Source organism: Colius striatus, chromosome 5 (genome assembly GCF_028858725.1).
Source record: "Colius striatus isolate bColStr4 chromosome 5, bColStr4.1.hap1, whole genome shotgun sequence".
NCBI classification, from domain to species: Eukaryota; Metazoa; Chordata; class Aves; order Coliiformes; family Coliidae; genus Colius; species Colius striatus.
In genome coordinates, this window is record NC_084763.1 from 2,171,094 (window position 1) to 2,195,563 (window position 24,470).

General features: G+C 43.7%; 1 protein-coding gene across 1 annotated transcript in view; it reads right to left on the bottom strand.

Moving 5' to 3' along the window:
* The window catches only part of CNTNAP2 (contactin associated protein 2), a 908,805-nt gene that overhangs the window by 587,992 nt on the left and 296,343 nt on the right, over positions 1-24,470 (bottom strand). The window contains exon 2 of the mRNA XM_061996383.1: positions 21,574-21,684. Coding sequence (XP_061852367.1) covers positions 21,574-21,684 — 111 coding nt within the window. The remainder of the gene's footprint in view (positions 1-21,573; positions 21,685-24,470) is intronic.

Below are 24,470 nucleotides of genomic sequence, written 5' to 3' on the forward strand. Positions count from 1 at the left end.
TCTCTATTTAAAATTAACTACCTTGATTTTACAATAAGCCAAATATCCTAGAGAATAAAAGGACAGAAATAACAACTAGAATTCCTCTTCTCCAGAACACATTATTCAGAGGTCACCACAAATCAGACTAGATTTACTAAAAACTGGCAAATTGACCCAACACAGGAAAGAGGGATGTCCCAACCTCCTGACACCCACCCTTTAGATATTTATAAATGTTAATAAGATCCCCCCTCAGTCTCCTCTTCTCCAGACTAAACAGCCCCAGTTCCCGCAGCCTTTCCTCGTATGAAAGGTGTTCCAGTCCCCTGATCATCTTGGTGTCCCTGCACTGGCCTCTCTCCAGCACTTCCCTGTCTCTCCTGAGCTGAGGAGCCCAGAACTGGACACAGGGCTCCAGATGAGGCCTCAGCAGGGCAGAGTAGAGGGGGAGCAGAACCTCCCTTGCCCTGCTGCCCACACTCTTCTTGATGCATCCCAGGCTGCCATTGGCTTCTTGGCCACGAGGGCACATTGCTGGCTCGTGTTTAGTTTATTATCAACCAGCACTCCCAGGTCTCTCTCTGCAGAGCTGCTCTCCAGCAGGTCACCCCCAGCCTGTGCTGGTGCATGGGGTTGTTCCTTCCCAGCTGCAGGACTCTGCACTTGTCCCTGCTGAACCTCATGAAGTTCCTCTCTGCCCAACTCTCAAGCCAGTCTCACAGCCTCTGGGGAATCAGCCAGTCCTCCCAGTTTGGTGTCATCACTTTGCTACACAATTTCTGACATTGGTAGACTAATTTTAGAAGATTTCTCCTCTACTGAAAATGAGATGAGGGGAGGGGGGAGCCCTAATTAAATTTCTTAATACGATTTCATTTTAATTTAAAACCCTGAAAGTTAAGAACAGCACTAACCCAAGGGCTAACAGCAGTTAGCAGGATGCAGCCCACATAGGTCTTTTTTCAGAGAACATTCAAACCACTATATTATTGTTTAAATCCCGACAGATCTTTCTTACAGTAAATGCAATTAAAATAAATCCCTTGATGTAGTGTCTGTCTCTTAATACTCACTGCTTCCTAGATACCTTAACTGAGCCCAGACCATGTGTGAGGGAAGGAATGATCAATCTGCCCCAGGGAACAGGGGGGATATCTAACCAAAGAAAAATGATGCAACAGAGATCTCATCGTTGTCACTCACAATTGTCGAGCTCGAAACAGGGGGAAAAATGGGAAGGCTGAGGAGTCTCATATCCTGAATCCACTGTTGGGGAACAAACACTTTGCAGCTTTGGTTACTTTAATGAACACATCACTTTCAACTATGCCTTTCCCATCTGTTCTGCTTTCTAATTACATATGCAAAAAGAAGCTCATTCACAACTGCATCCTAATGGAATCTTAAACAAAACTTGGATGAGACTTAAATATTCTGTGTGCATCATCTGTATTCAAGGCATCAAGCAGCCTCATTCTCCATGAGGTGTTTTCTTGTTTCCTAGACAGAAAGTTGAGGCAAAGGGATGGATCGCTGCACCCTGGCACACAACCCCCTCGCATACAGAACAACCACAGTGGCATACACGAGACAAGGGAGGGAGCAGAGAGAGCTCCCTTTCCTCACGTCCCTTTCCCAAGTACCAGGACACAAATCTTCCATTGCATGTTTATGCATTGCAGCAGTGGGGTTTTCCTAACAACTCAGGTCATATCCCTGCAAGAACTAGCACGTGTCTAGCTATCAGAGAGGAGCCACTGCAGTGTCACTGCTGAGCAGCCTGGCCCTGTTTAGCAGATCCTTACCCAAGATTTTAACGATGGTCAGATGAGGAACAGCCGAGTTTTACTGACTGTGAGTGAAGAGCATTGGCTGCACTTTGAAATCCAGAGACAAGGGCATCATGACACTTCTGATAACTGCTTGCAGCTGCTGGGATGACAAAGGAATAGAGGTATTCCTGCACCTGACCACAGCATTTCAATAGCAATGAGATGCCCAAACACCTCAGTCACCTGTACTGGCCTCTTCTATTAGAGCAGACTGCAAACTGATGGAAGGCAAAGCTGAATTTCCACAGTTAAACTGTGATGTTCTAGCCCCTGTTTTTTCCCTCAAATGATGGTGTATGAAAGATGATGAAATTCTATAATTCAGTCTTGGATATCTTGTTCTGTGGTAAGTCTTCAGTGATACCAAGAGATGAAAACTGAGCCTCCAGTCCTGCAGAGACCTGCTGTGTGAGATCCTGCAGTGAAGAGTTCCTGCCCTTGTGCCTTGGTGTGTGCCAGGGTTCCAGTGCAAACCCAAACAAATAAAAGCTACCAGGATTATTTCATTATACACATTGTCTGCTCTCCATTGCTGATTTTAACTCCTAATTCCCCGGTTTGTGTCTGCCCCAAGAAATTTACCTCCCTTGACGTGCTCTGCTCATAATGTACTTCCTCCAGCTGTTATGTTGCTGTGATATTGCCTGAAAGACTTGTAGCCCAGCAAGTAGAAAAAATGATCTGGCCCACTTCCTGCTGCTAAATACAACAGCTCTGAAATCTTGCTCCCTGATGATAGCCAACAGCAAGCCTTTGCCTGCTGATGTCTGTAACACTCACTTGGACTCAGCTCCTGGACTGCACCAGCACCTGACCACTGCTCACTTCTTCTCTGTTACTCTTTATGCATTTCTACTGGGTTTTTTGTTGTCCTGTTTGGTTGTATTAAAGCTGCTGCTTCTGGGATTGGCAAGGAAAAAAATACATGCAAGAGCATGCTCAGGTTGAAGAGTTTCCAGAGTGTTTCCTATTTAGTTTAAATCTGCTTCTCCTCTATGCAAACCTCCTTCCCACCTCCTCCAAACTCCAGACCTCAATGCCCATTTTACAGGAATGGATCAGAAGTATCAATAAAGCAGTCTGCAATATTTTTCCTGATTACTGTCTTCTTTTCTTCTTCTTGAGTGCCAGAGTCCTAAAATCACCACTCATTTTGATGACTTCCCACAAAACACTCAAAGTGAAGCCAATGAATTCTCATAAAGAGGTTCTCTTTTCTGGAACAGAATGACAGGGGATGAAGGGGATGATACAGCTCTACTGAAGATTTCTGAATACTTAAAAATCACTCTCTGAATCTCTCCTGTATGAAAATTGCCTAGAAAATTAACAGGTAGAGGGAGCTGTCCTTCAGCTGTCCTCTTACTGTGCCAACACTGCATTTCACCCACCCAATCCATAGAACTGCTCCCAAATGCTTCTGGGAGCCAGATGCTGCTCATGCCCTTGCAGGAGCCCTGATATCGGCATTGAGGGCATGAAAACTATTTTACTGTGAGGGTGAGGGAGCAGTGGAACAGGCTGCCCAGAGGGGTTGTAGGGGCTCTGTCCTTGGAGGCCTTCAAGACCCTCCTGGACATGTTCCTGTGTGACCTGATCTAGGTGACCCTGCTTCTGCAGGGGGGTTGGACTGGATGATCTCTAAAGGTCCCTTCCAACCCCTACCATTTTGTGATTCTATGAATAGGTTACTGGTTCTGATTAATCCATTGCAGGAAAGGTGCTTCCCTCTCCTGTTTCTCCTTCAACAAGCAGGAGCACAGAGCTGTGAAATATTGTGAGATGACTTCTGAATACCAGTGTTCAGCTGAATGAAGGGGTTTGCAGGTTTTTCTGCTTTTAACAAAGCAAGGGTGGGGTTTTTTCCCCATTAATCCTCCCATTGCAAGCAGCACTCAGATCCTTATCCCCTCTCTCCATTATGAAAAATTATTCTACTTTTAAAAATTGCTCTGTGCTGCATCCATTTGGATGATGAAAGTTCACATTACACCTTCTGTTTTGCTAATAGCAACTTTTATACATATATACATCATGTGCAGAGTTGCAGCAACATGAGAGGAACAATCTTATTCTTTATTTTAATTTGCAAACCAGAAAGTTAATTCTGAGACAGGACTATACCACAGCAGAATTCAGCTTTTTAGGACAATGATTTGCCTGAAGTCTATGATAAACTGCTAATAAATATTGACTATTCCCTAACGAGTTTATGCTCCTTGGAGCCAAAACACAGCACTGGATACAAAAATCATTAGAACCATGTGAGACTACTACAGAAAAAAAGCCAGCAGAAAAAAGTGTTGAAAAGTTACAGCACTAATAAAAGACACAGTGCTCTTATCAGTGGCATCAAATGCTAATTTACACACAGGGGATTAAGTAATCTGATACATTTCAGATGCTAACCAGGGAATGAAATTCTGCTAGGACTTTTATTCAATATCCATTATTGAGAGCTCAAAGTTCATGCAGCAGAGCACTTCAGAAATTCAGCCATCATCAATTAAAAACCCCAAGTGCACACTCCAACCCCTGTTCTTTACATTTTAACCTACAGGAGGGGGATTGTGGAAACACCAGCTTTAGAGCAGCAAGCTTCTGCTTCCAGGGTCTGGAGGAGGACTCCAAGGAGGATTTAACTTCGGGTGCCCTGAACCATGCCCACTTCCCCCCCTGCCTCCTTCAGCCCTCTTAGGATGGCACAGCTCCTCGGGCTGAAACGAATCTCTCTGCAGCTGCCACGCTCTCCACTGAAGCTGCTTTGGTTACAGACTAAAATACATTCCCTGAACACATTTTTTTTTCTACACTGTCAGTCAAGACCGCTGAGTACAACACTGCTGAGAAGCAAAGAGCTTTTGCATGTCCAGACCAACTTCATACACCCTCTAAAAAACCCCTCAAAACCACAGCAAACAGCTGGAGTGCAGATCATACCTAAACAACTTCTGTCTCTACAGAGCTGCAGTTGGCAGGTGAAGAAACAGCCGGAGCTTCAAAAGGACTGTTCAGGACAGAACTCATCAAACTTGCCAGAAGCATTGGCTAGGCAAGCAAAGACCTAAGTGAGGAGAAAACTAGCTCTGTGTGCCTCAGTTTGCCTGCCTGTGAGCCACTGTACCACGTTTGCCTCACAGACAACTCTGAAAATCAACACTTTTCATCTACTTCCATTGTTCATTTTTCAGAATTCTTTTACAAACCAAGTACCTGGAAACTTCATGAGAGATGCTGTCATGCTAAAGCTCATTTGCCCTACCTCACCACGCACAATCCAGGGCGTGTATCCCCATCTATACCCACAGATCTGGCCACTCTGTCCTTATGAACATCTTTCTCTTCTTTGAATGAAGCTGGTGATTCTTCCTGCGTGCTGGACTAAGCAGCTCTCCCCAACAATCTCTGTGCCTTTGCTGAGCCTAGCCAAGGAGCACTACAGCAGCTGAGGAGAAACCCTCCTGAGACATGCATGCAACTGCAGCACAGCTTCTCCATTACTTGGCTGCTCTCCCCATTCACTTGTTGATTCACTTTGATACTGAAGCAAACCACTCATCACTCCAGCTAGCCCTTCTCTGCCTCCAGCTACACGGATACCGTTCCTCCCAAAGACAGAGGAGCAATCCTTATGGCATAAGCCCAGGAAATAAGAACACAGCAAGGGCTTCTAAAGCACAAACCACTGCTAGTGAAATCACTGCTTCTGTAAAAATGGGATCCAATGATTATTGTGCTACAAAAAGGTCTTAAACAGGCAAAACCACATGGCTTAAGAATGGAAAGTGAGATATAATTACACGTCCTGTGGCTAGAATAGAGGCTTAAATATAGGTTTCCTGAAAGAATGAAAGAGGAAAAAAAGATCTGTTCATTCTGAGTTTAAAGGAATCTTATGGCACAGTTTTAGCTTCTGATGTGGCAATGTTAATTAAGCATCATAAAAAGCAGAGTCACAAGAGCTGACTGATGCTTAATAGGCCACTGCAATTTTTTCCCCTTTATTTCTCATTACTGTTATATAACTTCTTTTTCGTTATTACTAGCAGCAAAGGAGCATTTGGAGAAAACGAAAGTGCTATTTGCTGTAGATTTCATAAAGCAAATTTATCACAAAGATGACTTTAGTAAAGAAACAACGTACATCACGTGTGTTAACTTGAGCTATGAGAGTTCACGCCAGCCGTCAGAAAGACATGACACTTGATGACTGGGATAAAAATGTTACCAATAGTCTCTTTCTGTTCAAAAAAGAAAAAAAAGAATAAAAATTAAGGGAATAAAGTTTATCATTTAAATTTCATCCTGGATAAACTTGGCATTCCTTGAAAGTTTACCTACAGGAATTCCACACGGTAGAGGGCTCAATGCTGGAATAGCGAGACGTTGGAATTGTTTTTCACCAGAGGACGGTGAGGCAGTGGAACAGGTTGTCTCTGACCATGCAAGTTTTGCAGATGCAATTGCTTCAAGCCCTGATCAGACTGGTCTGATCACAGAACTGAACCCTGCCTTGGACTGGAGACCTCCTGAAGGGCCTTACTCTCTAAATGCTTTCCTCCTCTCCTTGAACTGCTGCTCACTCAAAGCTCCCATTTGCAGATGCTCGAATCGTTCCTGAGGTTCTGCTGCTCGACTTTAGGTGATGTTTCTGCTCTAACAGACAATTCATTATTAAATTTACCTGAAATAACATTTCATCCTGATTTTAAACATGTACTTTTTTAGGGGTTTTCTTCTGTATTGTGCAATCATCACTAGCAACTATGCTCCACGTATCAGGGTAACTTGTATCAAGGCATACCAATGTTCATGTGGTACTGACCTTTCCTCACTCACTACATCACTTGATTTTATATTTAGGTGAAATGCTTGGTACTGGGAAAGCTTACTCTCCTGGAAGTGGTTTCTTTAATCCTCATTGTTTCCTACCTGATACCTCAACAACTTTCACCTTTGTTTTCTGCTTAAGTACTTGCCTTAAGTTATAGAGTTGCCCAAATAAAGCCAAAAAAACCCCAAAACAAAACCCAACAATCAGAATGGGAAACCTACAATGCATTTCTTGAACTCATTTTGGAAGAAAAAGTAGAAAAGGGCACAAGAAGAGCTGAAAAATAGATATCAGCTTTCAAACTCTCGTTTTGTAAAGAAAGTTATGGAGTAATACCATGGATTAGGAAACAAAAGAACAGTATAAATCTATCACAAAAGATTTACAACAGAGTCAGTGAATTAGAAGTATTTTGTCTTCCTCCAGCACTCATTTGACAGCAGGACAAATACTACAGTCGCTGAAGTTTGCACATGAAGTTTGCCTTGTAATAGACACACATTCTGTTACCTTTTCCAATGTTTCTCTACAAGGTCAAAACTAATGATTATTACAGCTCATAAGTGTGGGTATCTGCACAACCACCTTAGAACAGACACCAGTGCCTCTTGTGGAAGCAGATGATGTGCTCTGCAATGTGCAAGATCAAGTGCTGGATTTACAAGTTCAGTCCGAAATCCGAAAGGCAAGATGCTTGTAATTTACTTTTCTTCATAAGGAATCATAAAGAAAATCCCACAGTTTGAGACTTGATTCTTGATGAGTAAAAGAATGTGGGTAAGTCAGAAGACTCCTCAGGAGATGAGGCTTCTACCCACCTTTATTTCCAGACTTGACGTTGTCTGTTCCGTCTCTCCTGAGACAATGAGTGTTTGGATCACACTCAGCATCTTAGCAAGAGCATCACATTCCTAGCTCTTACCATAAAAGTCCTTAAATGCACAGTAACTGAAGGAGTTTCAGCTGCCTCTGATTTTCTCAACCTTTGTACAATTTGGCCTGACAAATTCATGTTCTAAGGCTGCCCATTGACAAGCACCGTGGAAAGTGATCTAAACCAGCAGTTCGTGCCATCTTAACATCCCTGGAGCTACAGCCACCAGCTGAAGGATTGCATCCTAGTCAGAACATATTGTGTTACACTCTATCATGCCAGATCTGCAGTGACAGGTTTCTTCTACACTAAAGCTGAGTTTCTGAAGTGACAAGCCTCAGGAATCAAGAGACTACAAGATCTCCACGTAGAGAGTTCCAAAAATACAGCACTGCTCGTTAAACATTTCTCAGGCAGGGTGAAGACTCACAGCATCCCCTCATTTATTGCCTGCCTAGGATAAAAAGACCAATCAAATGCCTGATCCAAAAGCTACCAAAGTCAAAGGACATCTTCCCATCAGCAGGTTTTGGATCAAGCTGTGAAATATGTCCATGCACTCTGTTCCTGACAACCTCCAAAACCACCGAGTGCTGCCTCAGAGTCCTTAACGCCTCTGCCACAGCCAGCAGCCTTTCAGTGATATACAGCTCCTTAAAAGTCCCTTAGTGATCTCTCCCTTAGCCACGAATATCTGGTCCCAGATTCAGAGGTCTTGGAAACAGCTGTGACAGAAGGTACCAGCACTGCAATAGATTTAACAGTTTGTTTTTGAGTACCACATGGCATGAAATGGAAACAGCTCCCTGGACCAGCCTTCTCACATATGAAAAGGATCCTTTCCATTGTCACAAGCCTTGTGAGAAAGCTCAAGTCCTTGAGCATCTCTTTCAGAGCAGAGAGTTAGTCTTTTGTAAGTAAGGATTGTTATAATATTGCCCCCAATATCGAGACATTATTGTGCTACAGATCTGAGTTACTGGACACTTCCAGGGAGTGTTATTGACCGTGTTAAGGCAGCAATAACAAGACTGAAAGGTTGCATGAGAAAATGCTTCTTTTTATAAGGGGATAATTGTTACAGAAAGGCCAGCTTTACCATTTGGAGTTTTCCTCTTGTATGTGACATGAGCTCTTCTTTCAGAGAAATGCTTTGAGAAATGGGTGAACCTCCTTCTGTACACCATCTTCCTTCACTAGCACTATCCACAGAAGAAAGTGCATGAGACCCCTTCAGTTTGAACCAGACAGCGGCCTTCAGATGCCAACCACTTTTTAAGGTGTATCCTAATTTGTTGAAAGCAGTTTACTGATTTAGCTCTGTGGCCACTGCACGTCAATGTAGCTTTGTTTCAAGAGATCTGAGTTCGAATTGCCTTATGCTTTTCACGTGAATGATGCAGAAAAAAAGGCTGATACTCCTTCTAATGCTAAAAACAGAAAGGGATTTATGTGCTAAACTTGCCTGGAAAATAATGACATTTAGGTGCCCAATTTTCTTATGTATATTTGCAAATCTATCTCTTTTCTCCCCCTACTTACATGTAGCCTCTCACTATGTAGTTCATTCCTACTAAATTTACCAATATAGTCTCTATTCCTTGACAGACCTTAGTTTTCACTTGTGAGGAGCAGGAAGTAGAGGCACTTTTTAAATACAACTTATCTGAAAGTTGCACAGATACATCATTTAAACCTCTGCCTGTACTCACCAACCAACCCTGCTGGTATTGGCCACCAGCAGAACTAACTCCAGGCGTACCTGTTTGCATTTGGTTTGTATAGACCCCACATTCAATGTATTCAACATTTCCCTGTTTGCCTGGGACTGCTGAGAGTTTAAAATCATCCATACTGGCAGGTTGTATGAGGTTTCCAGTATTAGCAGTGTATGTTAAGTAAAGCTATCAGTGTCTGCTGGGACACTCTCACGCCACTCGTTGGGTTTTGTAGGATTCTGCATCGCAAGGGAAGATCGGTGGTGATGCTCTCACACCCAGGAGAAAGCAGAACAGTGAATAGCACCACCTCCTCTGAGCAAAGCACTTCTGCAAAATGCTAGTATGGAAAAATAATACCTATACTTAATTGGAAAACTTGGAGGTAAACCACTCAATTTATATTTATTACAGGTAATAAAAAGGCATAATTAAACAACTTTCTGTAATAGAATCCAGCACCTTGACAGAAAGCTGAAATCTCACAATGCTGCTCATTACTCTGATCACTGGCATCCTGTGATTTAGCTCTCCTCTTCAGACCTTTCTAAAGTTCTTGGGGTAAATTTACAAGGTAAAAGCCATGATTACAGCCTTCCATTTCCTTGCTTGCAAAGTTATGAAGAGCAAGCTGCTGAAATCATTACAAGCATTTCTTCTAGCTAAGCTTTTAGCTGTGTTTCATGAGCCATGTTAGACTGTTTGGACTATGTTTCTGCAGTTATGAGGCTAGCTGAAAAATAGGTGTACTCATCACACAGGAAACCTTGCCAGTAACTAAGGCACTAAAATGAGAACACTTCTGTCTTCAGGGGATGGAAGAAGGATAGAAAGGGAAGAAGCTCTTCTCAAGTGAATGAAAATGGTATGGCTTCATGATTCTGGTAACTTCAATGCTCTTGTCACACAAAGACTTCATTTCTGTTGGTTAGGAGCTCGTTTGTAGTTTTTACTTCACAGTTCCAATTATCTTTTTAAGTAATGCCAATACACTGAATCAATTTCTTTTGGGGTCTTTCCTGTCTCCTTTCTTCCTTAGGGTTAGCCTCCCCTGTTTCTTTCAACTTCCTTGCTTTCCTGGGGAAGTTTTAGAGGCTCAAAGTGTTGCAATCATCCATAAAATTGGATGAGCTGGTAGATTCCCCCAGCAAACTCTGTCATTGTGGCTCCAGCCTCATGGAGGGACCAGCTGTAAAAGAGCAAGATAAGAGCACAGGAATTGCCATATCACATCTAGTGAGATGGTAAGCTGGTAGCTTTTCTCAAAGGGTGGCCAATACCACACACTTTGAAGCAAGGTGCTCCAGCCTCAGAGTAGACAGCTGTGGAAAAAGACATTCCCTCTGAAGGGCTCAGTATAATTCCTTTAATTAAAACCTAGTGGAAACCTGAGAACTGGAATGTTTGCAATAATTTATTGCCAATTCCTACTCAGCTTCTGGTATCTCTGCTTTGATCCCAGCTGTAGTACTCTTTTTTCCAGATGACTCTGGATGTGGCTCATCAAACAGCCATTGCTGGCCAACACGTTGCTTGCCACCTTAGCTGCATTTCAGGAGAAGAAAGGAGAGAAACTTACTGTTTCAGGAGAAGAAAGGAGAGAAAGCATCATCACCAGTGTGACTGGGAGACTTTATTCTGTATATAACACATAGAATTTGGTTTGGCCCCAGAACTAGAGGGTCATTAAAGTAACTTTACAGATTGCTCACAATAATTATCTGGTCCATCAATAACTGTTGGGTTTTAAATTTGGCATGCTAGTTTTTCTTCCTGATAATTAAGTATCTTTGGCCTAATCTAGGAACTGGTTAATCACAATTAGGAAAAAAGAAACCCAGACAAAACACAAGGGGAAAAAAACCACCATCTAGAAACCCACCTATACAAGCGCCAATCATCTCTGTGTACCCAAAAGTGGTATTGGGGGGATGTCATTGACAAGCTGCTCAAGTCAGTAAATTAAATAACCCCATCAGTGGCTTTTGTTGGAGACTCTTTGCCCACCACAGAAAACAGACTTCTTGGTGCTAAAGAACACAAAGCACTTCATGTAGCACCTCTCTCAGTACACATGAAAACCAACCTGGCTTGTTTATTACAAGAAATGTCTGATTTCTGTGCAGCCCACATTTGGCAGAGTGACAGCTAAAGTGCTGTCAGTGCAGCTCTATGCTACACCCAACCCTATTTTCCTCCCAGCAAATGCATGATCCTCTGCTTCATTCAGCATCAATCTTGTTTGCTCCTCTTTCACAGCATTGCCCAATGTCGCCTGATCCTTCCCTCAAAAGCAACTTACCTTTGCATCACTCAGTCTGTACCTAAGCTAAGAATTCAGGGAAGGATAACCCAGGGCTACTCATTCCTGATGTATAAATATGATGTGGTTAACAGACACAGCCAAGTATCTCTTCTTACATACCATACGACCCTTTGGATCCTTCCAAACATCACGTCATTCCTGACAACTTTCTTAAGCCAAGCAGAGTTAGCTCACTGGGAGTGAAGTGACTAAAATCCCAGTGGGAACTCTGAATTCGAGGACAGGCAGTATTGAAAAGGTGTCTAAGATACAGCTTTTCAAAGAGCAGCTTTTCAAGTTTGCTGGTTTTCCCCCCACTGCTTATCAAATGTACAGCCCCATGAATCTCAGCAGAAACAATTTCGCTGACACCAACATGAAAAACTGACCACTCAAACTAATTCTGTCACAAAGACTGTAAATCCTTTGTGCCCTAAAGAGACGGAGAAATTTGTCCTAGAAGCGGTCCAAAAAGTTTAGGGCTCTGAAGAGACAAAAGCTCATTATTGATGTTTAGTTCTCTCTTACTTGGTTGAAAAGCTACCCAAAAAGTCCAATAGAGTATTATCCTATGTGAACAATACATCACAGCTAAACAAATGCATCACTCAGGAAGAAGAGCAGGGCAGATAGCAGAAGGGCTGCTTGATCCTTAGCTGCCCTTCAGCACAAATCAGACAGAGAAGAGCACAGAAAGTATAAAAGTGTTTTGTTTAGTTTCTTAAATACCCAGATAAGCTTAACTAAACCCTTGCTTCGTAATTACACAGCTTCCCACCTTGCAGTGTTACAGTCATCTGCCATTCTGCACACACTTCAGTCAAACATCAGCTACAGGAATAACCTAATAAAGGAAAATGATTCTCTTAGCCAAAGGAGAGCTTTTCCCTTGCTCTAAGTGTTGAGTTGCACCTACACAACACTGTTGTTCATTTCTTCCTTTCTGACCTATAACTGGCTATACAAGGCTTGCACAAAGCTAAAGGTTCCTACAGCAAGCAACCTCGCTCAGTATGAAACACTTTTTTATCCTTCAAATGTATGTAAGTCTGTATCCTTTCTATCAGTATTAAAGGGAGTCTTACACACAAACAGCTTAAAAAATAGTTCCATCTAAGAAAGTGAGACAAAACAAAGTGAAACCAATATGACATGGTCAGACTCTTCTATATACAGACATCTTTTTACTTGTGTAGTAACTCACATACAGAAAAATGAGTATTAATGTCCTGTCTCTCACTGCAGAGCTCAGATTTACTTGGGAATAATCTAAGTCTAATTGTGAAGGCTGAAACATGAATAATAGCTGCACTCCCTCACCCTGCAGCGAATAGCCTCATTTTATCACATTATTTCTGTCTCTCTTTCAGCATATTACTGTACTAGGAGGTTATAATGGTAGCCAAATAGCTCCCATTTCTACCAGCATTTATGCTTGTTTATGGCTTATTTGGGAAAGGCAGTGCCCTGGCTGTACTCAAAGCAGCTATCTACCAGTTGCACTACACACATCTGTGTAAGGAAAACCTGCATTTTGTGAGCAGGAGGGAGTGACACATTCATGCTGTCTGACTAGACACAGCTCAGACTGCATTGTCTGTATGCTCACTGCACCTCTGCCTCGATTCCAGATGACTCTCACACATCTCTGTCCAGGTACTAAGCACCCGTAGATACAGCCTACCCAAGGATGTCTAACCTCTCAGTCACTGTTACTCTAAAATATCCTGGACCTGCCAAACAAGGGTGGCCAGTTTTCCTCTGCTGAGGTGTGTTTTCATCCCCCCCCTTCCCACTGATGTGCACAAACGCTCCACTGTCTGAGGAAATACAAAACTTTCTCATTTGTTCCATGTGCCAGATGCTGTGTAAGTTCCCTGGGAGGCACTGAGGTGAGGAAGCATCTAGCAGAACTCCAGTGTGTCATTGTTGAGCATTTGTCAGTCAAACTCTCACTCTATATTAACTCCACAAACAAATACTAACTCTACAATTTAATTATGAAGTGTACCAGCTTCTTAAGTAGGAATCAACTGCACTCCCAGTTATAAGAATTGAAAGCAGACACCAGAAGTAATTCCTGTGATCTTTCAGTGTAATCCACTTCATTATTATATAACTCAGTGCCTAGTTTACAAGGATTGATGTTCTTCTGTGAAAAACTGCCTCAATGCAGGCAAGAACCTGCCATCAGCAACACTCTTCTTGCACTAACATCCATACATTGTCTGACTAATGCCAACACCTCCACGTATAGGTGACACTTCTGTGAACATGAACGTGGGGAATGCTTCTGAAGCACTCACCAAATAAACACAATGAAAGGTCCAGACTTTTAGAAAGACTGTGAGAACTTTCAACATATCTTATGTGGGTGACTCAACTGTGTGAAATTTGAAGCAGCTGAGTGCAAACATTAAGAAACAGAGAGACCAGATATACTATGCTGCCTGTGCAGCTCCAATAGAAACTTGTCAGCCACCCCCTGTTTGTGACCATTAGCTCCTGATCAAATGCAAATAAGAATGTAAGTATTCTGAGTGGAGCTGGAGAGCTCTTCAGGTCTGCCTTTTCAAGATAGCATGGAGATGAAGCCAGTGAGAGTATCTAAACAAATTCTTTATTTACAGGTTAACATCCCAATAACTGTTTGAGAAATCTTTGCATTGAACACTGGGCTTTTGGTATGGTCAAGAGCATTGAACTTGGCTACTCTGGTGATAAACAAGCCAGCTTCATTGGTCATGGAATCATAGAATCATTTCAGTTGGAAACGCCCTTCAAGCCCATCAAGTCCCAGCCCTCCCCTCACCCTGCCCAGCCCACCACTGAGCCCTGGCCCTCAGCACCTCAGCTCCAGGGCTTTGGGATCCCTCCAGGGCTGGGCACTCCCCCAGCTCCCTGGGCAGCCTGGCACAGGGGCTGACACCCCTCTCAGGGTAAAAGCTCTGCCTCAGCTCCAATCTCAACCTCCCTGGGCAACTTGAGCCCATTGCCTCTTTCATTAGTAGAGAGACCAATCTCCAGCTCCGTGCAGCCTCCTGTCAGGGAGTGTCAGAGAGTGCTGCTGTCTCCCCTCAGGCTCCTCTTCTCCAGGCTCAACACCCCCATTCCCTCAGCCCCTCCCCAGCCCCTTGTGCTCCAGCCCCTTCCCCAGCTCTGTGCCCGGCTCTGGCCACGCTGCAGCCCCTCAGTGTCCCTGTGGCAGTGAGTGAGGGGCCCAGCACTGACACAGCCCTGGAGCTGCAGCCTCCCCAGAGCCCAGCACAAGGGCACAGTCACTGCCCTGCTCCTGCTGCCACCCCACTGCTGATACAAGCCAGGACCCTCTGAAGAAACTTCTTACCCTCAAGCAGATCGACACTCCTGCCCAGCTTGGTGTCATCTGCAAACTGACTGAGAGTGCCCTCATTCCCCTCATCCAGATTAAACGGGCTCCAGCACTGAGCCCTGGGGAACACAGCAGTGACCCACCACCAGCTGGATTTAACTGCATTCACCAAGGATATGGGAGAAGTCGGTGATCCATGGTCCCAGTCTGGCTGGCTGTGAGGCTGCCACAGAACAGCCCCTTTCCTGCCAGAGTCAGCTGAGTCACCCTCAGACACCAGTAAGTGGAGTTTGCCTAAGAAGCGAGCTGCTCAGCAGAGGCAGGGCAGACCTGCTGTCCCTGTCTGCCTGTGGCCCTACACAGCATCCTCCTCACATCTCCAGCTGAACTTGGAACCTGCAAACAATTGCTGGAGGAAAAGTTTCACGCAGAAAGTTTAAGAGAGAACTCAGTATTACTCTCATTTTCCTCCTCCACATCTCAACATGTATTAAATAAGTCAATTAAGCATTCTGAATGCTTTAATTAACAAATTAGTTCTGAACTGGAAAAGACAGTCATGCTTTCTGTATGTGCTGGGCTATGGCAAATTAACATAAGCCAATGAGGCTTTATTTTAATCCAATTATTTGAGCTTCACCTTCCACAGCCTTTGTTTCTTGGGTTGTGTTTTGAATGAGGAGAGTGATGGTTTTGCTGTTTACAGTTCCTATCTCAACCCTCTAGTCTGACCCAGATGGTCATTTTTTCCCCTTTCAGATGCTTCTTTTTCCTGCCATCTTCTTGCAATGCATGGGTTGGTTTTTTTCCATTACCTTACAGATTGCTCCAGAGATGGAAAGAGCCTGTGGTTTCAAAGGAATGAGCTACTGCAAACATTTTCATTTGTTGTTTTAAGGATTCTCTCTACAAATTGTAGATATTTATGAAAAATGTTTCATTAGGGCCAGATCACTCAGGCACAGAAAACAAGTGCTAAGGTCAACTGAGCAGCAATCAGAGCTGTCCTCAAAACTGAGATGCAGCATTCATGGAGATGAAGTGAGTTGCATTACAAATCAAAGCGGGGTGCCTAGCTATTTCTTCTGAAGGTGAGGAGTAAGTGAAATTGATTATGTGGTAGGAGAGGAGGCAGATAAAGACATACAGAAAATTACATGAAATCAGCAACAATATTTGACCATGCAACAACAGCTGCAAGGGGACAAATGCCTTTCCTGCATGACTTTTCTTCCTAGTTCTAAACCAACTCACACATGATGAGCTAAGCCTGAATTATTTATGGATTTGAAACAAAGAAAAAACTTAGAGGTTGAAGTTTGCATTACACAGAGATTTTGGGGGCAGTAATACCAAAAGGCCAGGTTACTGATAAAATAGAAGTGTTTTCATTTGCCCTCACAGGCAAACGAGCTCTTGAAGGAGCTACATCTTGAAGTGAGTTAAAAACCACAAGCAAAGAATGAAAAACTCAAACCAAACCATCAGTTTCTTGTCTAAAACATCCCATAAATACTGTCTGCACTCTATGTACCGCAGGGAATGCCATGTCCAAACAAATACATGTTTTTAAGGTTGCATTAATAAATGCATGAGTAACTAATTTTACACATTTTTTCCTCTTCAGTAGGTCAATAACATTTAATTTCTCTAACTTCTGATCACATCATTTGATCTACCACGTACTACATGGCATAAACTGCATTGGGTTGTACAATGTGTGTCTATCTAAAGCACATATTTACAGAAGGGGAACTGTTAACTGTTGTTTGTTTATTTATTTAAAGACAACCATGTTTTAATTATTTATAAATTCTTACTCAGCAAGAGCTCCCTTACCAACAGACTAAAGTTATGAGGATGACACTATTTTTCTCATGGTTGTTACCACTCTTTTATGCAACTCTACCCATAACTCTGCAGTGCTTCCTCACTTAGAAAAGACAGCACTCTGAAACTTAGGCAGTAGATTTAAAAACCTCTGGCAACTCTATAATAACTTCCCTCTAAAATGGTTTAATCAAAATTTATGGAGTTGTGTTGCCTACAGGCATTCTCAGTGTGCCCCAAGCTCTTGCTGACATAAAGAGGCTGTTTAAGGTGCCAATTACTGCTTGCCACCTCCCCACTGTCCCTATCTGCAGAGTGGTAATGCAGAGTCAGCACCTCCTTACTTTGGGAGTCACACTCAAACTAAATTCATAGAATCCAGGCTAATGCAAAGTATCAGCCTGAGGACAGGCTGAGAGAGTTGGGGTTGTTCAGCCTGGAGAAGGCTCCAGGGAGACACCTTACAGCAGCCTCCAGTCCCTAAAGGTGCTGACAAGAGGGCTGGAGAGGGACATGGAGTGATAGGACAAGGGGTAATATCTGCAAACCGAAAGAGGGGAGATTTAGATGAGATAATAGGAAGCACTTCTCTGCTGTGAGGGCGGTGAGGTGCTGGCACAGGCTGCCCAGAGAGGCTGTGGCTGCCCCATCCCTGGCAGCGTCCAAGGGCAGGTTGGATGGGGCTGGGAGCAACCAGCTCTGGAGGAAGGTGCCTCTGTCTATGGCAGGGGATTAAAGTAGATGATATTTAAAGTCTCTTCCAACCCACATAGTTGTGTGATTCAGTGGAATCCTTTTCAAATGCCATTATATAAAAAGTAATTAGAGAAGCAGTGATATTGGTTATGAGATGGGATGTTTTAATAGTTATGCTAACAAGAGTTCAGGTCAGGTGTTGCTAATTTCTTTCAGGTGAAACTCTCACAAGCATTTTTTATGTATCAGTAGAGCTGTTGCAGATCAGATCTAATTGCCTTACTGGGAGTTATTTGGGGAATACAAGAATCATATCCATTAGAGAGAAGTTCTTGCATCTTCTACACAGAAGCCAAAATTTAAAACTCCACTGAGAGAAAACATCCTGAGTCAATTACACCTGTGACAACACTGAAAATTTCTGATGCATGTTTTACAGACACATTAATAACTCCAAAAACAGCTCAAGGTCAGCACCCTGATTAAAAAGCAACATGAAATCCTAGACAGGAGTTACACAGTAGTGACAAAAGGACTACTTTTTGAACATCAATTGTCCTACAGGAACTTCCCCTCGTATTCCATTATCAATTTCATTGCTAGCTTCAGATTCCACCCCAGTACTAGACTTGAAAGAGAGCTCTGGATGTCCTATTTCTTTTTCTTTATTCCTCTGTGCAGAAGATAATTTCCATACATCCCAAGGTTCATTATGACCTTCATACTTTTGCAGCCTGCTGGGATTATTTCTGAAGTTCTGAGGCTCTGTTCAGTTTCAAGCAGCTTCCAATTACATTGTGTAGCGTTACATTATGTTGAAATAATGTACAATTTCTTGCCTAAATTAAAGTGGTATGAGGCGGATGATGGGCAGCATTAATTCTTGTACTAGTGAGAAGTGTGAGGTCCAATGGCTTGGGAACCATTAGAAGGAAGATTGATAATGCATTCCATCAAACTCGTGCTAAGAACCCTCCTTATGATCGGATGCAGTCCATTGACTCTACTGATGGCAGGTCATAAGATGTTACACCCTGTAACCTTGCCACCACATATGCAAAAGCTACCGTAGATAGCTTTTTGAAAGGCTCTAGAAGGAGCTAATTGAAAGCTCTCCTCTCCTCTGATGCCACTTTGGTCAGTAAGGTGGTAGCAAAAGAGAAGGCAGCTGTGCTGTCTTCCCCAGAGGCTGTGCTGCCATGCAGCGGGATCTCGACCGGCTGGAGAGTTGGGCACAGAGGAACCTCATGAGGGTCAACAAGTGCAGAGTCCTGTATCTGGGAAGAAACAACCCCCTGCACCAGAACAGGCTGGGGGTCGAACTGCTGGAGAGCAGCTCTGCAGAGAGAGACCTGGGAGTGCTGGTTGATAATAAACTGACCATGAGCCAGCAATGTGCCCTCGTGGCCAAGAAGCCAATGGCAGCCTGGGATGCATCAAGCAGAGTGTGGGCAGCAGGTCAAGGGAGGTTCTGCTCCCCCTCTGCTCTGCCCTGGTGAGGCCTCATCTGGAGTCCTGTGTCCAGTTCTGGGCTCCTCAGCTCAAGAGGGACAGGGAACTGCTGGAGAGAGGCCAGTGCAGGGACACCAAGATGATCAGGGGACTGGAGCATCTTTCATATGAGGAAAGGCTGCGGGACCTGGGGCTGTTTAGTCTGGAGAAGAGGAGACTGAGGGGTGATCTTATTAACATTTACAAATCTCTAAAGGGTGGGTGTCAGGAGGTTGGGACATCCCTCTTTTCTATAGTAGCCAGTAACAGGACAAGGGGTGATGGGATGAAGCTGGAACACAAACAGTTCCACTTAAACATAAGAACAAACTCTCCCACTGTTCAGGTGAGGGAGCCCTGGCACAGGCTGCCCAGAGGGGTTGTGGAGGCTCCTTCCTTGGAGGTCTTTAGTACCTGCCTGGACACGTTCCTGTGTGACCTGATCTAGGTGACCCTGCTTCTGCAGGGAGGCTGGACTGGATGATCTCTAAAGGTCCCTTCCAGCCCCTACCATCTATGAAAAGAGACTGCTTTTCCAGGAGAACAGGTTTGATGACACAAAAGGAACTCTGAAATCTTTTTTTGCTAGTCTACTAACTAAATCTCAGTGAGAAGGTGTTACAGAGCTGTCAATAACTTAATGCTGTTATATTTATGTGCCAATGTGAGTAACTCCTCTGTCAGTCATACTGAAAAGTTAAAGATTTTTTTTCAAAAGTAGCACAGTCTCATATTTCCCCTGATATCACATTCCACCATTTCATACACTTGGAACTGTTTGGTTTATGCAGGTAGAGAGTGTGAGCTGCAAAAACCCACTTTGAATAATCCCTCAGTTAAGTACGACCAAGGCAAAAAGTTTAAGGGCGTTGCAGCATTCAGAGATTTACTGATGTCTGCATGTGTTCAGGTACCTGGCACTGAACAGAATGCTGATATTTTTCATCATTAACAAACTATTTTAAAATACTACAAGGCAGTGTAGCACTAAGAGTTTGAAGTGAGAAGTGACCTTACTTCCAGAGGAATCATTTCACAGAGTCTGACTACAGCAACCTTTGTCTGAACAGTTAAGTCAGTGCCATTTAGCTTCTTAAGTCCAAACTTCTGCTCACAAGCCATTAAGAGAAGTCAGGAGTCACCACCCTCTGCTTTCCCCAGACCAGCTTTCACTACACAATTCATTGCACTGTTCCAGTCCTCACAGAAGTTCTGCCACATCTACAGACTCCAAGGTCCTTCACCCCCTCTTCCAGGCCTGACTTGCTTCACCCAGCACTAATGGCAGTGACATGTGTTAGTAATTTGCGGTACAGCAGAGGAAACACCTTCTTTTGTTCACAAAAACACCAAACAGGCTGTTTTCCTTAGCTTTCTTGTTCCCTACTTCTCCCCATGGCGCTAAAATGAATGCATCTGTGCTTGCTCGCCACAGCTGCTGGGACTGAAAGCAGCCAGAAAAGCAGAGAAGCGAAGGCAGCCCATGAGACAGTTGGAGTGCTCTGGGGATCAGTGACAGAGACAGATATAAAGCCCATGTGCATTTTTCCCCCAGGCCTCTGGCTTTTTGTGATTACAGAAACACAGATCTGGCATTATAATAATTATATAAGTCAAAGACTCACTGACGTAGAAACTGGACCTCAGGCTGCTTCCCTTTGCTTACCCTAACGAGAAACAGGGATCAGGAAAGGAACAAGGAGCAACACAGAAGAAGATAAATCACCAAGTAAACAGATTTGGAGAAGTTAACTTTTCTAATCAAGTTACACTCTCGTCCTTCAAATCTGCACTTGCTTTGAAATACGTGTATGTACTAATCCCTAAGTCAGCAAAGGCTTACAGGGCTCCAAGCAGACAGCTGTGGAAAACATAAAACAACCTCACCCACTGATAGAACAAAATACCCTACAGATACAGCCTGGAGGGACAGTTTCCAGATCAATGCCATTCCATGACGATTGAGTTCTGTTTGCTGAGATTGCTTGTTACAGGATTTGTAAACAAAGCGATATCAAACACGAGGAATAAACTCCTGGAGCCTCCTAAAACTGCTGAAAACATTCAACTCTGATGTGCATTCCTCCAGTGGTAATACATATAGCAGGAAACCGAACCAGAACAACTGCAAAATTGTTACTAACACGATGTGACCATCCTGTAAATCAGTGTCTGAATACAGCAGAGAACTGGGGCTGTTCAGTCTGGAGAAGAGGAGACTGAGGGGGGTCTCATTAACATTTATAAATAGCTAAATAGCATTTTGGACTCTGTTTACAAATACTCAGAGACAAAAGATTGCCATTTTGGTTTCAATGTTGTTTGTTGGGGTTTTTTTTAGGAGGCAGAATATGGTATCCAGGCAGCACCAGGAAAAGTAAAGCAGCAATGCAAATAAGAAGACAAAATGTTGATATTGATTCACAAGTCAGTGACACTTTAGGTTGTAAGACTTATAGATTGATCTTGTCGAGAAAAAAATAACATCAAGAGTGGTCTGAACACTAATTTTCTGTTCATTTCCATGTTTAAATGTGTCACTCCTGTGAAATTAATTCAGATATTAAAACAAAGAAAAGCAATCATCTTTCACACAGAAAGCATCTTCATATTAAAACTATCATTCATCTTCCTTTTTTCTTCAACATATCTGAAGGCAAAGGTAGAGAGGGTCCCTTACCTCCTCTCTTGTTCAACTTGGCATACCCTGGCACGTAGCTGCTTGCCATAGATGAAGAACTGCTGAAGGAGGAGTGGGGCAGTGCTGAGACCAGGGGCTCATCACACTTTTCTGAAACACAAGAAAACAGATTTACTTCATGCTGTTAATTATTCATACATGTTAAGTGGCAATGTGCCCTTTTTTCTTGGCAGCAATACCACAGCTTTGTTATTTTTGTACATGTGGAATGCATGTGGCTACAACCCAACATTTCAGTCAAAGAAACCACAAACAACCCACCAAACACAACCAAAAATGAACCTCCAAAACCACGAGAAGACCCAGAAATACACACACCTGGGCATGAGAAATGAGGAGTTCAAAGGACAAAATTAAGTAACAGTCATGCCTAATCGTGGGCTCTCCTTAGGGACACTCCAGTGAAACAAAAAGCCTGTCCTGATGTATGTGGAACAGTTTTGGTGATGTAAAAATGTAGGGCTAAAGACAATATTATCCTGAAAGCTTAGCAAGAAGTAGATAAGAGTCCAACTTGCAGTTCTGTGACAGAAGTGCTGATAACCTGGTATGTTAAAAAGAAAAGAAAGGAGGGCACATGAAGTGCCTGTGGATTAGCACATCCTACAGGTTTACAATAAAACCCCAACAAAATAACCATTTTTTAAAAAGATCTAATCTCTGTAATCCATTTGAGCACTTCCATTCCGTTTGACTCGATATAAAGAAGATTAACTTGCTATTAGCATCTAAGATGGAAAATCCTTGCCTTCCTAATGAAGGAAGGTTTAAAACAAATCTCCCACTGCTGTATGAAGTTCTGTAAATTAGAATGAGAGAACTGGCTTTTGATTTTCAAACAGGTAGTTAATGCACTGCCCTTTTTTCTAGTGTTTCCTTCACTTGTTTCAACAGATGGGTGAAATATGTGGGTTCAATTACTCATTTGCAAGTCAGGTACAACCTAAAAAACACCCCATACTTGCACCAGTCAGCTTGACTAATACCTTTTAAACACCTGGACTTCAACACAGGCTCTGCTCTAACTGGAAATACTGGAACTATGCCTCTAGCAAGCCCTCGATAGGCAGCCATACCTACCACCCAGCCACATCACACAGCTTTGGTACAGGTAGAAAATGCAAGGACAAGTGCAGAGTCCTGCAGCTGGGAAGGAACAACCCCCTGCACCAGGACAGGCTGGGGGTCGAACTGCTGAAGAGCAGCTCTGCAGAGAGACACCTGGGAGTGCTGGTTGATAATAAGCTAACCATGAGCCAGCAATGTGCCCTCGTGGCCAAGAAGCCAATGGCAGCCTGGGGGCATCAAGCAGAGTGTGGGCAGCAGGGCAAGGGAGGTTCTGCTCCCCCTCTACTCTGCCCTGGTGAGGCCTCATCTGGAGTCCTGTGTCCAGTTCTGGGTTCCCCAGCTCAAGAGAGACAGGGAAGTGCTGGAGAGAGGCCAGTGCAGGGCCACCAAGATGATCAAGGGTATAGAACATCTTTCATATGAGAAAAGGCTGCAGGAACTGGGGCTGTTTAGTCTGGAGAAGAGGAGACTGAGGGGGGATCTTATTAACATTTATAAATATCTAAAGGGTGGGTGTCAGGAGGTTGGGACATCCCTCTTTTCTATAGTAGCCAGCAACAGGACAAGGGGTGATGGGATGAAGCTGGAACACAAAAAGTTCCACTTCAACATAAGAAAAAGCCATTTCCCTGTTTCAGTGAGGGAGCCCTGGCACAGGCTGCCCAGAGGGGTTGTGGAGGCTCCTTCCTTGGAGGGCTTCAAAACCCTCCTGGACACGTTCCTGTGTGACCTGATCTAGGTGACCTTGCTTCTGCAGGGGGGTTGGACTGGATGAGCTCTAAAGGTCCCTTCCAACCCCTACCATTCTGTGATTTTATGATGTGGTGGGACTGGATCACACATGGAGGCTGAAATGATCCTACCCTCGAAAGAGGAACTTTAAGGGGAAAATAAGGGTAGTGAGTGAATCATTTGTAAAACAGGTCTCCTGAAATTTCCAGTCTCGTGTAATAAAAAATAAAATGACTTTCACAGCAATAGAAACTGAACCACAGAAATACCCAGGAACATTTGTTCATGAATCAGTACTTTGACATTTAACAAAAGAAATAACTTCCCTTCACAAACGTCTGAGAGTTTGTTAAGGCAGAAAACAAAATTCATACCAGCACAGAAGTACAGGCAAGAGGAAAGGGCAATTGCTTTGCACTGAATTAAAGGACAATTCCAGGGACTGTAAAAGTTCACTACCACAGGATTTAATGATGGAGTTTTGACAAGGGAAGATAAATGGTTTTAAGCATTATTGTTTATACCACAGAACAGAAGGATCGATTCCCCTCCTCCCTCTGCTTTGGCTCTGGTGTGTTTGGTCAGAAGCTGGTAGCCAGGAGGGTACAGCGTGTGTGCCACCAGCCCACAGGGCTCTCCTTGGCTCTGGGACTGCAGCAAGGAGCAAAGCCCTACATTTAAGACCCTAGGTGTGAGGCTACAAGTATTTAAAGCAAAGTAGTACAAGGTTAGCGCTTAAGAATAGAAGCCAGAACAAGCAACTTAGAAGCCAGCGCTTCTAGTACCTAAAGGATGGATGTTGAGAGGATGGGGCGACACTTTTCAGTGCCCAGTGACAGGACAAGGGGTAACAGGCATAAGCTGGAACACAGAAAGTTCCACTTAAGGTGAAAGTCCTTTGGTGCTGAGGTGAGGGAGCCCTGGCCCAGGCTGCCCAGGGAGGGTGTGGAGGCTCCTTCTCGGGAAGTTTCCAACCCCACGTGGACATGTTCCTGTGCCCCCTGAGCCAGGGGAGCCTGCTGTAGCAGGGGCTGGAGCAGCTCTGCAGGGCTCTTCTAGCCCCCACCATTCTGTGA